General features: G+C 42.4%; 1 protein-coding gene across 3 annotated transcripts in view; it reads right to left on the bottom strand.

Annotated features, from left to right (window-relative positions):
- TBC1D30 (TBC1 domain family member 30) overlaps positions 1–15,040 on the bottom strand; it is a 53,418-nt gene extending 38,378 nt beyond the window's left edge. The window contains exons 1-2 of one of the 3 annotated variants that reach the window (XM_085044299.1): positions 13,910–15,040; positions 11,480–11,644 (exon numbers count right to left, since the gene is read on the bottom strand). In XM_085044299.1, the coding sequence (XP_084900425.1) occupies positions 11,480–11,644; positions 13,910–14,165 (421 nt within the window). In that variant the 5' untranslated portion in view covers positions 14,166–15,040. The remainder of the gene's footprint in view (positions 1–11,479; positions 11,645–13,909) is intronic. The other 2 variants (XM_085044281.1, XM_085044291.1) reach the window with 2 other exon arrangements.
- Positions 15,041–15,129: the final 89 nt, after the last annotated feature.

The raw sequence follows: 15,129 nt of genomic DNA, 5'->3' as shown, positions 1-15,129 counted from the left end.
GCTTTGGGCCAGGAAATATGGAAATGAGACACGTTTATACATAGACGTTTTTATACATTGTTTCATACTCATTCGCCGTAATGCTAAGGAATTGCTGCAAAGACTAGGTTCAGACAATGGAAGGCTTTCACCAGACATGTAGCAAAGAGACAGTCTGTCCTACACTGCCCAAGGATAAAAGTTCAGCTTCCAGCACAGATCCCCTCTCTCAGTCTCCCAGTACACACGGCCTCCATGGACAGAGCTCTGTTACACAGGAACAGAAACATGAGCCTTTCTGGAGCTGGGGACGGGAATGGTGCTGACTCCTGGAGAAGCTCATATAAGCACCACAGAGCTCTTGGAACCACAAACCTTGATCTGTCAACAGCAAGTCCTGCACCACCAATACAGTTCTTTGATCATCTATGCATTGGTTCTCACATGCAGATGCCACTAGTTTCAGAAAGAAAGTTTTCCATGTATGTGAAGCTATTGTAACTCCAAGTCCTCCAGGCTACCTAATTCCCTTCATCTCCTACGTGGGCCATAGCTTCACAAAGCATAACTCTCCAAGTGTTGGAAACAGAAGCAGCTAGCAAAGCAAAAGAACCTCAAACCACTACCTCCCCTTCCTGAAGAAAATACACACATTAGTCATTTAAGCAAGTTTGACACAGAGAGTGTTTTTGATGAAGTTTGTGAGACCAAGAGGAGCAAATATTTATCAGTTCTGATGACATTACTACTGCAGGATTTTATACTCAACAGTTAAATGATAAAATTTCAGTTCATAACCTACTCTTACAGGACAAGTTTATTGAACTGGATGTGTTTAGGATTAATCAAAGGCTCGTTTAGTACTAAAGCCTAGAGCCATTAAAATTGATTTTGAGCACGTACAGCACCATACAAGCATGAGTTTTGATAACAGCAAAGCTCTGATTATTTATTTACTACTGCATAGATGTGGGACAACTCCCTTAATTTCTCAGAACCTGTGCTTTGTCTACCAGCCTTCAAGTAACCTTGTCTCATTAAGTTTGTTTTTCGAAGAGTCTCATACCATCCACTGATGTCTAGTTTGTCCACTGATGTCTAGTTTGTCCAGCTCAATAGGTAGACTACCTGACTTCTAGTCCTCTCTAGATATTATTATAAATATCAGTAATATTTAATTCTTCAAAGTAGTATACATTTTTTTAAAAAATCAGCTCTGCACATTTATTACCTCCCCACTCTGACTTCCTTTAGTTTCACTGTATAGTTATTTTTCCTTCAGGACCTAAGGTCCAACAGCTATTTCTGCCAGTGAGCATTGGAAGAGACAAGAAATGAGCAATAACACATTGGGGAAAAAAAACCAAAACCCAAACAAACAGTGGCAACAACACCACCACATACACAAAATTAAAATATTAGCTATCAAAGATGTGTAATCCGGCCCGAGAAACAAAAACTGTTCATGGTCTGTATTTTGGCCATATGTATTGTATAGATGGCAAGGAAAACATCTTGATCAGTAGCAGGTTCTGTGATTTTTATGAAGTTACCAATAATTTATAGAGAACTAAATTTAGAAGCTGTTTTGCTACTGACAAAACATAGCAAGAAGTTTCCAATTTTTACTAAGTAAAAGAAAATGATAGGCTTGTAAGTAAGATGATCTAATGTGGAGATGGAACATAGACTTAACTTCTTTGGCAAATGCAAGGGTATGTGAGGAGCACTCATTTACTGCTCAGTAAGTCAAATTCAGGTTATCAACAGCTTCAAGGAGAAAAACATCTTAAAAATCTGAGATTCTCATTTAACTCTTCCTCCAGAGCTGTTCCAGTGCAGAATTATAAACAAACAGACTAAGTTCCACAGCCCATGTTTCTAGCATCTTGTTTTTAAACATCAAGCTATCTCAAAGCTGCAGAAACATAGCTGCTGGCACTGCCTCATGCTTCATAAATCAGTCTATTCCTAGCACTAATTATCCCAAGCAGATGTTATCCTCCATTTGATCTTCAGTATCCAGGAAATCTTATCTTCAAAGGCTAACGCAACCAGAGAATGTTTAGCATGTACCACTGGGAGACAAAATGCATCTGTGTTACTTAAAGGCCATATACCCCATTGGGTATTTTCACTGAAGCCCCATTAACCCTCCTACAAGTTCACAATGTTTTGTTGTTGTCTTTTTTTTTTTTTAACTAGCATTTCATTAGGAAAAATAACAGCACTGGTTTTTGTACAGAAGTGTAACCCCCAGCAGAATAAAAGGGAAGGCAATGCTCAGCTAGACAAGTATGAAAGACTGTGTATACAAGCTAACAACAGAACTTTTTCTCTCAGGCTATTTCCACATCCAAAAGCTTGTCAGAAAAGGATTAAAGACTGAAATGACATGATATTATAGTTATGCAGCTCACACAGCCACCCCTGCTGTGAGCTTATATACACACCAACAAAACTTTACATCTTGATTGTGCAACATTTGTCACAGATGCTGTGGCTTTTCGCTACATGCAGGAATCGGAGCAGATCTACCATCAGTTCAGAAGTGTCTAAAGGTTTGTGAAATATGAATGCACTCAGGTGCACTTCTCACACATCACTCCTTCCCGCGTGGCCTTCGGCACCGCTGGTTGTGGAGCCAGCTTCCTTGCAAATTGCCAGTTAGTGCAATGAACTCCTGGGTTATACCCTGGATGCTGACAACACCTCACAGAAAAGCACACAACCACTTTTGCACACAGACATGCAGGCTGAGCCCTTTGCTCAGCTGGGCCCTGCAGCCCACTCCTGCCCCAGGGCAGACACGCTGGGCTGCAGCTGCTGGGCAGCAGTGGGATGAGCTGTTTCACACTCTTGCTGAACCTACGTGGAAATTGGCACTTCACCTCATTTAATCACTGTAATCCATGGGTGACTAAATAAAAGCTTTTCCAGTTTTTCAGGGAACTATTAGACTAACAAAATTTTACTGCTGATCAGGTATCCATCTGAATAGCTGCAAAGGAGCAGAGGGAACAGCAGAGTCTGGCAGTTATTGCTCATGTAATGACTGACTGACAGGGACCGTAGACAGAGAACAGGCTGTTCTGACTTTGCTGTCTCCAACCAGCAGCATCCTTCCTCCAGCATGCCTCCTCAATTTGAGCTAATCAAATCCCACCTTCCAAAGTTACTGCAGTACCAGAGAAATAAGAGATCCCTGGTTTGAGAACCACTTTTTTCAGGCAAATGAGTATGTAAGTACTACAAGCATTACTTGGTAAGTAATCCAAAAAGCCCCCCACACAATAATCTCTTGCATTAATCCCTATTTCTAATACTAAGGAAGTATTTTATGTAACAAGTACTCTCCAATACATCAATTTCTCATGGCACAGCTGTTGTGAATAGTGTAATTCGGGGAGTCAAAATTCTACATGCATTACAAAGCTAATCCTGTGAGGTTAGCTGTGACTTTGCAACTACAACAGGATTACTGTTACCCAGAAAAGTATGGAGAAGAAGGTAAGGAGTCAGCCTCCAAGTTGTATGCATACCCAAAATAAACACAACCTCGGGTGTAGCACTAACTCAACCAGCTTCATTGCTGTCACAGCTGCTAGCACACTGGCAAAGCACAGTTACAACATCCTATACCAAATGTTGCAGGACAAGAATTTAATGGCGACTCTGCGATCTGTACATCCCTATACTGAACAATCTGCATTTTCTGTTGCATACTGGGCCTAGATTGAGTAGTCAGATTATTGCTGGCAGAATGATTTACTGAATTTACTATTCAGTTCCATATGCAATGAAATATTTATTCTGCAAAAATAATTTTTTATAATGTATCCACATTCAGTTGTTACTATCCCATCAAGTTTCTGTATCATTAAAAAAATACTGCTGAACTACTTATGAGGGAGGAAAGGAGGGAGGGAAGAAAGAAAACTGTTTGTAGTTACATAATCAGTGGCTGATTCTCTCACTGCCTCAGGTGACCATTGCAGTGTGCACCTTTCATTTTAGAGGCTGAGGACAGCTACAGAACACACCCACACAACACACTTCAGACAGGCCAATTTAGCCCCACTACACCCTCAACCCAGACGTCTGCCATTGCCCAGGGCAAGCATTCAAAGTGGGGAGAGACGGAAGGCTGCAAGGGTATGGTTTTCCATTTCTCAGGGCCCACAGCTTATTCAGAAGTGGAACACCACAGCTGGCTGAGCAGGCTCTCCCAGGTCTCACCACACTCCTGTGGTTTAAGGGCTGGTATGTCTCAGAGCAGCCAACTGTTTCTTTGTGAGCCATGTTTGGGGTCAAGTTTGACGCTCAATAGGCAACTGAAGGATTTCTCCTCTCAAAGGCAAGTCCCCCGAGGTCAGCTGCTCATTTTGCACAGTTTCCGCCTAGCCCTGAATCCCTGGCATTTGCCTTTCCGAGGAAAATCCCACCCTTCCAGAAAGAGCAGCTCACTGAACGGAAAAATGAGCAGCAGCAGTGAGCCAGGAGGTAGCACCTTTCTCAAGGACGTAATGGTCTCTTAGTCAGCAGGCTCCACACTGTCCCGAGGAATTTACCAGCAGTAGTGACCCCAGCTCCAAATGCAGCTAATTTCCTATTATTGGTAGCAGTGGAATGACACTTCAGAGAAAAAAGTGCCAGTCAGGTGTAGTCTTATACTCTGTGCTGATACTGAGCACTGCCCAGTGTCACTTAAAGCAGACTTCCAGGGTTTTTAACGAAGGCAATCTTACCTCTGGCTACTCACACTAGTCAAAGCAGCCACCAAGATAGTTTGCTTAGTTAAATCCTGAAGAGTATCACTGAAGGAGCCCATGATAAAAGCCTTTTTCAAGAAATGCTCAAATTTTAGCCAATTATGAGATAGTACTTGCTCTGAGGAGGCTGGGAGGTACTTTTGTTAAGGTAAAACATTTCAGTGGTGAGTGTTAGGGACAAAGTAGTTAGGAAAGTATGTGACACAGAAAAGTAAGGATTCATATAAACCCTACAGACTCAGAAGGAAAACATATGGCTTAGGAATGCATGTGGGCTCCTCAGCTCCCTAAACAGCCTGGCAATCCCAGGGCTGAGCAGCCAGGGAGTGAGCTGCAGAGATGGCTTGCTGAATGTTCCCAGGAAGCTCTCTCTGTCACAAAGTTGTCATAAAGAAACCACTTTAATGGAAAGGTCTGCCATAAAATACCAGTTTGTGGAAAGCAAAGTCCTTCACAGCAAAATGTCATCTTTGACGAAAACAGAATTCCAAATGCTAAAAGCATGATTTTCAATCTTTAGGATTAAACATTTTATCATCTTACTTGAAAATGGCTCATTACATAACATTATATGAAAAAGGCATCTGAACAAAGCATTTTAGTTTGAAATGCAAGCTTTCAGAATTTTGCTTCATAAGCAATTGACTTGTGAGTGGGTGTTTTATTTCATGCTGGAACAAGATATTTTAGTTGCTGTATCCTTAAAGCAGAATTTCCCTCAAAAGTGAGGATTACAGGTTCTGTAATGCACTAAGCACTTAGTTCTTGCCACCTGTTGAATGATATTCTGCAGTGACACAGACCACAAGAACTGCTCAGTTGATATATGACTAAATCAGATGGCAAATCCAGCCTCTTTCTTTCAAGAAAAAAAGAAAAAAATTATCTTTGCAACACCAGGAAAGTAAAGAAACTTTACATCACCTTGGGAGTTAAGAAACTGAAATTAGTCCCAAAGTGGCCTCTGAGAGGTATCAAATCTGCACAATCACACAATTTGCCAGGTTTGTAAGGAAGCTGACTGCACAGTTTGCCGATTTAGAATTCATATTACAGCTTTGTTTTACAGTGGAGAATACTGGCAAGAGAAGATGGCAGTCAGTTGAAGTATTTTTAATTAACTAGCCAAGGACTTCTATTGACTCACACACCAGTCAGCATTCTGGGGCTAGCACAGATCATCCTGAAGAGCTGGCTGGAGACAGTGCAGTGGGGTGGTCTCTTCCCCTAGGGCTAACCAATGCTACTGCTCAAGTGATCAAAGATGTCATAATTCATTACTTACAAGATCATGCTTTGTGAGCACATCCCATCAGCAGCACAATTACACTTTAAATCTTGGTACTTAGTTGATAGTTCTCCAGAAGAATATCCTGTGACAGGGATGGTACACAGTGCTATACCAGACTTTCTGCTCTGTTAAACTACTTCCCCAAGTCCCAGCATCCTGGCTGTGCAGCTCAAGACCAGTTCCAAGATGATACTCTCATCAAAAGAAAGTATGGAATTCACTACCTAAAAACTCCTTGGGATTATTCTGTTAGTGATCAGTTCTGTCAGTCTGTGTTCCACATAGCCACTTTTACATTTGACAGCACTCAAACTCTCTCCTAGTCTGACTAACATATACCCAGAATACACAATCTAATTGACATTAGTAAATACTAAACATGACACATACACACTTATTGAAACATTTCTTCATGACCTGATGCACAGCAATGAATGTTGCTGTATTCAGTCTTTCTCCAAGCCTAGTGTTAAAAGAAAAGTAATCCTTCTCAGTCCAGGCTACTAGTGCAATAGAATAAGCTTTCAGATTTTCCAGAATCTTTGCTAGCTGAATCGAAATGAAGTATGTTAGTCAAATGGCATTTAATTTTATATTCATCACTATAGGCAGCTATTTTGAAGCACTCTCTCATAATATTTTTAAAATTCCCACGATTTATTAATAATGCTGGATAACAATGACCAGGTCAGTTAAGACCACACTTAGGTCTAGAGCCATTTTCCCTTGTGCACACCCATCCCAAGGGACTAGCTGGTGAACTCCACCACCCAGATCAAAAGAACTGCTGCCCAGTGGCCCAGTGCAGCTGATGGACCAAGCACACAGCTACCATCCCCACTGAGCCAAGCTCCAGCATCCCTAAATATAGGTACTCTCCTTCTCTAACTGCTCCATTACCTCACTCTTGGCAAACCAGCACAGGACACAGAATGGATCAGAAAATCATTGTTAACCACGTTTAAGCATATTTATACTACTGCAACAGTGCATCAAACTGGAAATGGGTGGGAAGAGACAGAAAAGCCACAGGCAAAATTTGATATGCATGAAATATTACATATGTACACAAGTACTTGCCCCATGTTGCAAGACTTCTGTCCCAGAGTGAAATCAATCACCGAATCACAGAATACCAGATTGGAAGGGACCTCAAGGATCATCAACTTTTCTCAACAAAAGCATGATCTAGAAAAGATAGCCTGGCATCCTGTCCAGCCAAATCTTAAAAGCATCCAATATTTAGGAATCCACCGCTTTCCTGGGAAGATTATTTCAGCAGCTGATTGTTTTCATTGTGAAAAATTTTCATCTCCTCCAATAACTTTATCAAGTTCAAGTTCAATCAAATCAATATTAGCTGTGTCCATGCTATATTGTGTTAAAGTTGTTCTTACACTTTTAACCAAACTTTTGTCCTACAAACTAAAATTTGTGAATTTCTGCCTTGGTTTTGTAACCATGTTGAGGAAAGAGGAGTGATGGAGAAAATGGGTGAGTAGATAATTAGTACATGCAGGAAAAATACAAGGGAGAACATATGAAGGGGACCAAGGAATAATGTTAAGAAAACTCAATAATAGGGAGTAATCTGGGTAGACACTGCAAGATAGACAAAATGCAGGGATGGAGGAAATGGAACAGAGCTGAGAAGAAGAAGAATATTTAAAGATTGGATCATGTAAGAAAATAAAACATTTGGAAGGAAAAAAACAAGATGGGACAGGACATAGATGCAGTAGGACTGAAGCTAAAGGTAGGGAAGACGGGAATGAGACAGAAAGCTGAAATTTAATCGAAATGTATGGAAATTTAGACTTTTGCATGTCTAAATTGCACTTTTCAAGGTACACATGGTGATCTTGCCCAGCTCTTTCCTAACCAATTTGTGCAAATAAGATCAGGCAATACTTTCCCAGCTTCCTCTGAGTTTCATACCTTGTGAGAAAAGTTGATAGTATAGGAGACAGTAACTTGTTCTCAGAAATCAAGGAGACTTCATAGCCCAGCCTTCTACCAGGAAACTGTCCATGCTCTGGGGACATGAGGGATACAAATCTGTGCCCAGATCATGCCAGTTCCTGCTGGCTTTCTATCCCATTAAGATGCACTCAAAGAGTTCACAGATACCACTAATAAATACAGACATAACCCTGTCAATTTCTGTAATTGGATTCCAAAACATTCAGCTCACTTGGTCAGGAGCTTCTGAATAACTTTGACAACCACGTGGGAATTAATGACCTCAGTTATAATTAAAAAGCCAATTGTCACTGTTTTTCATCTATTTCACATATGGAACCTAATATTTCCTTTGTGAATAACATTTATTTGACAACCCAATGCTAAATGTTTTCATCCAATTCTTGCCTAACAGCATTTGTAAAGCACTTCCCTTCATGTTTAAGGAAGGTTGATGGCATTTATATCCTTATCAAAACCAGAGATACACCTCTAATTCTGCACAAAATAAAATATTCTGTCTCCCTCTACTGGCTCTGCATTAAATCAAACCAGAACCACTAAAAAAATTAGAAAGCAAATGTTTATTGTTATCTTAGAGACTTCTATACAGAAGCAATGCTCAAATAGCAGAAGATTAGTACTTGAATCATAGTTTCTAAACAAGTATTACAAGAGAGAATATTAAGAATCTTTCCAAACACAGCATGAGACGCATTTAAAATTATTATAGGTACATAGCACCACCATAGCTGCAGGAAATTATTTATATATTTGGGAAATTTTCTACTAAAATTATTTCTTCATTAAAAATACAAGAGAATTTTCATGAAATTTATGTTACTGTAACTTCAGCTTATTTTATATTGAATAAGATTTAAGCATTCCTGCTTGCTTCCAGCCAGACTGACTTACAATTGAGCTGGATGCTTTTACTTCGCAATGTTTTATAGATAATACAAGAGTTTGGTTTGGGTTGTTTGTTAGTTGTCTTTTGGAGTTTTTTAAATCAAAATCAATAAAAATTTGTGATTCAAGGAACTTCTGGTTTGCAATTTGATCAGTCAAAATACATTTAGTAATGAAAGCAAGCTGTCACTATATAAAATATAGAGAGACAAAAGAAAGATTTCTCACATATTCTTTAGATGACAGCTGCAAAACCTTGATTTTTTTTTTTTTACTTAATTCTTCTTTTCTCAAATGATATAATTAAGTGCATAAAGCACTCTGCTTAGTTTCTAATATGGACTTGAAATAGTCTACAGTGCTCCAGAACAAACATGTATCTTCTTACCCGAATTAAGTCAAAATCACAAGAGTAAGAGAAACATGTGCCATGTTTGCCATCAGGCCATCATTGTGATTTCTCTCTTACTAATTTTCTATATCGGGGTATTTTATTTAAGTTTGGGTAAAAAAAAATTACTAAAATGAAACTGTTCATTCATATATCTTACAAACTAGAATTACAGTACAGTGTACTGATTTTATCATATATTCTACAGAACAATTTACCATCCCTCAACAGAGCCATGACCACTCACGCGTCCGACCAAAAAGCATTCCACTCTACAGTGAAATTTAATTCCTATGGTAATATCTATTTGTATGCAAAACACGTGTCACCTACTAGGGACAAGGGTCAGCAGCATAATGAGAACCACAGTAAGTTATGAAGTTGTCCCTGGCAACTGTTCCTCCACATCTACTCTACCCACTCAGGGGTTCAAATGCTGCAGGCGCTGCGCTGGCTACCGCTGGTACTGAAGCACAAGCCAGTCAGATATGGGCTCCCAAAGCTGCCGGGGGGCCAAGACTCTTCTGTGCACTCAGCAGAGACCAAGAGCCAGCACTGGGCCAAGACTGAGCAGTGGATGGCTCCCTGTGTGAGCTGCAAAACTTACAGATCCTGAACTTTCAGACACTGAACAGTTTTAAGCATAGTTTTTTTCTCTCTGTAGAAACAGATTAAAGCATGATACACATTCCACCAGAAAATAAGAGAGCAAATTTATCAGCCCTGTAATTTCTGAACTAACTGAAGTTACTACTAGGAGTTAATTTGTCAAGCAGTATTTAAAAAGGGTCTGATAGAATTTCCATATTTTCATGAAATGATATTTGTTTGCAATTGCTCTGTACAGATTGCTTAAAGGTGGCATTCAAACATCTGAATTTGAACTTCAGATTAATTGAAAACTACAGTCCTACCTCCACACAGAGATTGCACTACATGGGAAAAAAGCATTCAGAATTTACAGTCAAATCCTCTAACTATGTACAAAATTCAAGTAGTCTCATTTAAAAGAAGACTACAGTATATGCTTCCATACTAGTGGCATAGAGGCCTTGGTTATCAAGCTGACATTAAGAAAAGAGTTTTTGAGAAGAAATATGCCTACACAGTACATGACAGCCAAGAACTTTCATGCCAGGTTTAAATAAAACAAAGGAACGCTTTTAAATGTCTAAAAATTAAGTTTCACATTAATAGACAAACCCTTAACTAGACTACATTAGCACATGCCACTACAGTACAATTCTTTTAATACAGTTTTTACATGCACCTCAAATCTCCTACAGATATTTTTATGAAAAGACCATGCTTTATTTACTGTACCTGAATATTTCTGTACCTGTCACGCTGCGTGTTAATGAAAAAATAAGATGGAACATTAAGTTATTTTCACAGTTCCTTTCCAAAGGCATAATTTCTATTTATTTTTACATATGACATTACATGCAATTTCACTTTAGCAGAACTACCAAAAAGCACTTCAGTCTATCTTAAGATAACAGCTTTGCCAAGTCAAATAAAAAGGTTTCACTGTGCAGAAAGAAAAGGCTACACAATGGAAGAAATTAATTTTAAAAATTAATAATAATTAAATAATAAAATAATAATAAATAATTAATTTTTAAAATGTCTTCTCTTTCCCATGCACTCTTTCAGAAACCCCCAAAACACAGCTGCTGATAAGGGGCTTTGAGGCAAGTAGGTTTGTTTTCACCAATATTCCTCACCTTGGAAACACTTGATAAAAAGGAGTTACACAGAACTAACAATGCTCTGGGAATAGAATTCCTTATGCTGTCTACAGCTGTCAGTGAGAAAAATGGCCACTTCCAGCATCTCCCTTATAACCATATGAAACCCAGTTATATAAAGTATGCAGACTGAAAAAAATTCAATTTGGGCTTTCTGTGAATTAAAGCTGGGAAAAAGCCTGGGAGATAGCCTACAGTGAGGGTGCCCCACCAATACACACAGCTGAGGCTACAGCAGCTTACCCAGCTGAGCTAGTTGAACTTTGGCAGTTTCCAGGTACTACTGACATCATTAGGAGCCAGTCATATCTAAGGAATTGCATAGCCTGACCTCTTGACTTTAAATTAAGTGTGAGGGCTTAAATGAAATACTACCCACATTAATGAAATAAACTACTTATGGTAGCACACAGAAAGTACTTACAGCGTTTCTGGGAAACTGCCTGTAAACAAGCTGTGACAATGTCGCAGTTCTTCTGGACTTTTTGTACAAGCCTATCTTTCTGCTTCAGAAGACGGAGCAACTTTGCTGATTGAACGGAAATTCTGTAATTCAGTTCTCGTTTTATAGTTGTTAATTCATCAACATCTGCCAACAAGCAGAGAAAACAACCTCAGTCCAGGCCAAAACATTCACAAACAGCTTATTGTAGTTGACATGCAAAGGCACTTGCCCCACAGACATTTATATATACAAGCTTTCTATAAATGACAAGTTCTATTGATTGGGGTAATTCCCACTTATAAACACTTCCAGAATCTGAACCAAAGTCTTTAACTTTCTTTTAAACAAAAGTACTTGAATTTATTGCACAGTGTATGAATCTTAACAATTATGCTGTTATAAACTCCGAGGAACGTGACAGATGTAGCAAGAATATACCCATAATAGTGCAACCAGAGGATACATTTCAAATACAGCACCTTCCAGGAGCCACCTGTGCATGGACAAGACATACAATTGTAACAGACAAGGGAACATGTTCAAGAAGCTGCCTGCGAAGCTACAAATGCAACCCTAGAGTGAGATCAAAGTGGGAATTCTTTCCACTAAGATGCAACTAGAGGGCTTTAGTCATGGCTTCAATTATCTCTCCTGGTCACTCACAGTGACACCAGTGCCCCTAGTTCATCAAAATGTCTCAGCTTAGTTGTCCCCTCATGAGGTGAATTTCAGGTCCAGAGAAGGGAGCTGTTGGGGAGATGTCTTAAATCCATTAATTTTTCTGAGTCCTCTGCTCTGTTCTCAGGGGCTCACCCCATCAGTGAAATCCTGGGTCTTGCCCAACACATGTTGACCTCTTCAGCTCCTTCCTGTAATACCCTGGTACAGCTTGCCACCAGCATCTACACAGTTGCCTGCTCCCTGCAGCTAAGTTTTCAAGCTATCACTTTCAATGCAACCCCTGTCCCCTAACGCTGGAAGGAAAATCAATCAAAAAAATCTATTCTTCAATAACCTGATCTAATGAGAAAAATATATATGCATCCAGGAAAAAAATATGTATGCATCCAGGAAAAGCTACTGTCAGGGGGATGGTATACAGCTCAGCTCATGTGGAAAACGTTTTCAATAATACTAGAGAGCTTAAAGAAAAGGACAAATTAGACTGAAATTACCATCAACCATGGGCTAGTGAAAAGTATGACTGTGAGAAGGGGGAAGCCACTGATATAACAATACTGTATTTTATAGACAATACCCTGCTTCAGCACCTGCTGCTCAGATGGAATTCAAAAGCACTTGTACCAGGCAAGGTAACTAAAAACTAAATCTATGGATTTTTAAAGGAAAAAAAAAAAAGCTGCATTCCGACTAACTTATGCAGTTACCACAAGAGGTGTCAGGTGAGTTTTATTCTTTCCCACCCGTGCCATTTAGCTGTCTCTATAAAAACAAATAACTTGGCAGCATAATGAATGAGTTGAAATACCACAAAATATATTCCTGAACAAGAAAATTTCCTGTCGAGTCCCAGGTTGCCAAAGGACACACAGAAGAACTTGAGCTACATCCTAGTAACATCAGATGGCGTATCATCTCATTAAGAAGCCAAACACGGAAGCAGATAGCTGTTTGTACAGCTCTGAAAAACAGGCATATTTAGTCACCTCTTGGGTTTTTTCCTCATCAAAAGCAAAAGTGATTAAACACCAGCAGACAAGAGGCCTTTGTTCTCTTTTCCTCTTCATTGGATCAACTTGGAGTTGCACGTCTCTGTCTTTCACAAGCATGCACTGTTGAGGCTACCTAACTTTCATAAGAATTCTTTGAAAATTTCATTTAGATTCTCATTGACTCGAGCATTTACATTTTTTGTTACACTTTTTTTTTTTTCCTGGAAGACATGCCAACCTCCAAATAAGCTTTACAGTTGTCCAGTTTAGTTTATGTCCAGTAGAACTAAAAGGACTCGAGAACAACAACTCTGCCTTGTGGCACTGTATGTATAGCATCTCTCTTAGATTCAGAACATAAGGACTGAGTGAAAGAAAGAAAAACTGGACATTGATTCATTACTGTGAGGAAAAGCACCAAAGTCACAGAAACAGAAAAGCTTGAGCAATCTGTGACAGAGACTAGTAGCAGACGACCCCAATTCTGCTCCTAGGGTACCTGAAACAAAAGAGGGGAGAATAGCCCAGGAGGCCTTGGTCTGAGGGAGCTCCCGGCTAACAGCACGTGGGAAGCCTCTGGGAGCCACGGCCACGCAGAAAGGCTGGATAGAGACACACGGACACACAGAGACCCGTGCGGGCACGGAGGGCACCTTCGGGCAGGACTCCCTTGCAGGCACAGAGGGAAAGCGAGGCGGCAGAGGCAGCAGGGGCAGGCAGGCGGGGCGGGCCGTACCTTTCAGCCGCAGGTACTTGACCTGGCTGGGCCGCTGCTGCAGCTCCCGGAGGGCGGGGGAGCGGGCGCTGCCCGAAGGGGCGGCCGCCTCGGCGGCGCTGTACAGCTCGGTGAGCAGCCCGCTCACCAGCGACGAGGTGCGGCTAGACCGACCGCTGCCGGGAGCCGCCTCGTCCTCGTCCTCCTCTTCCTCCTCGGCCAGGCTGTCGGCGCTGCTGCCCGCCCTGCCGCCCGCGCCGGCCTCCGCCGCATCCATCTTCCGCGCCGCCGCCGCGGGGTTCCGGGCTCGGCCCGTTCCACAGCCACCCGCCGGGGAAGGGCGGGCAGAGGAAAGGGAAGCGGGCGGGAAAGCCCAGGCAGGAGCGCCGCGCCCGGCTCCGCTCCCTCCCCGCACACCGTGGTAGACGCCGGGGGCGGGCGGGGAGGGGGCGGACTGGGGCGCTGCACCTGCCGAGGGGCGGGGAGGGCAGGGACCTCGCTCCGCCCCGGGGCGGTGACACCGGGCGCGGGGACACCAGACGCGGTACCCGTGCACTGTGCGGCTGCCACGGAGGTCACCCCCGTCCTGCCGGCCGTCCCGCTCCTGCTTACCCGCTGGGGCGGCGGCACGGTTTTGCCAACAATTCAGTACGTGTGCTGCGGCCGGTCCCGTGACACCGCCTGCAGGCCTGGGGCGGATGGCGGGGTCCGCACGGCAGCCAGAGCCGGGCGCACCTGGGCTCTGGCTGCGGCACCGATGGCGGTGCAGGCAGGCCCGGCCACACGCGTAACAGCCCCGACTAATTCAGGTCAGAAACTGACAGAATCACAGAACGGGTAAGGCTGAGTGGTCCAATGTCCCTGCTCAAGCAGGGTCATCCCAGAGCACATTGCACAGGACTGCGTCCAGCTAGCTCTTGAGTATCTCCCGCGAGGGAGACTCCACACCCTCTCTGGACAACCTGTTCCAGTGCTCGGTCACCCGCACAGTAAAGAAGTTCTTCCTCATGTTCACGTGGAACTTCCTGTGCACCAGCTTCTGCCCGCTGCCTCTTGTCGGACTGCTCGGTAGAGATGACCGTTCTTCCACCGAGAAGAGCTGGCTCCATCCTCTGGACACGCCTCCCATAGGTGTTTACCCACAGTGGGTAGCGGAGCGCGGAGGTCACGGCCGGGCGGAGCCTCGGCGGCAGCGCAGCGCAGCACTGAGCGGGGCGGGGCCTGGGGCGGGCCGCGGCTGC

This window comes from Lichenostomus cassidix, chromosome 1Aa (assembly GCF_008360975.1).
Source record: "Lichenostomus cassidix isolate B80296 chromosome 1Aa, HeHo_3.0, whole genome shotgun sequence".
Lineage (NCBI taxonomy): Eukaryota > Metazoa > Chordata > Aves > Passeriformes > Meliphagidae > Lichenostomus > Lichenostomus cassidix.
This window is presented reverse-complemented; position numbering and strand designations above follow the sequence as displayed.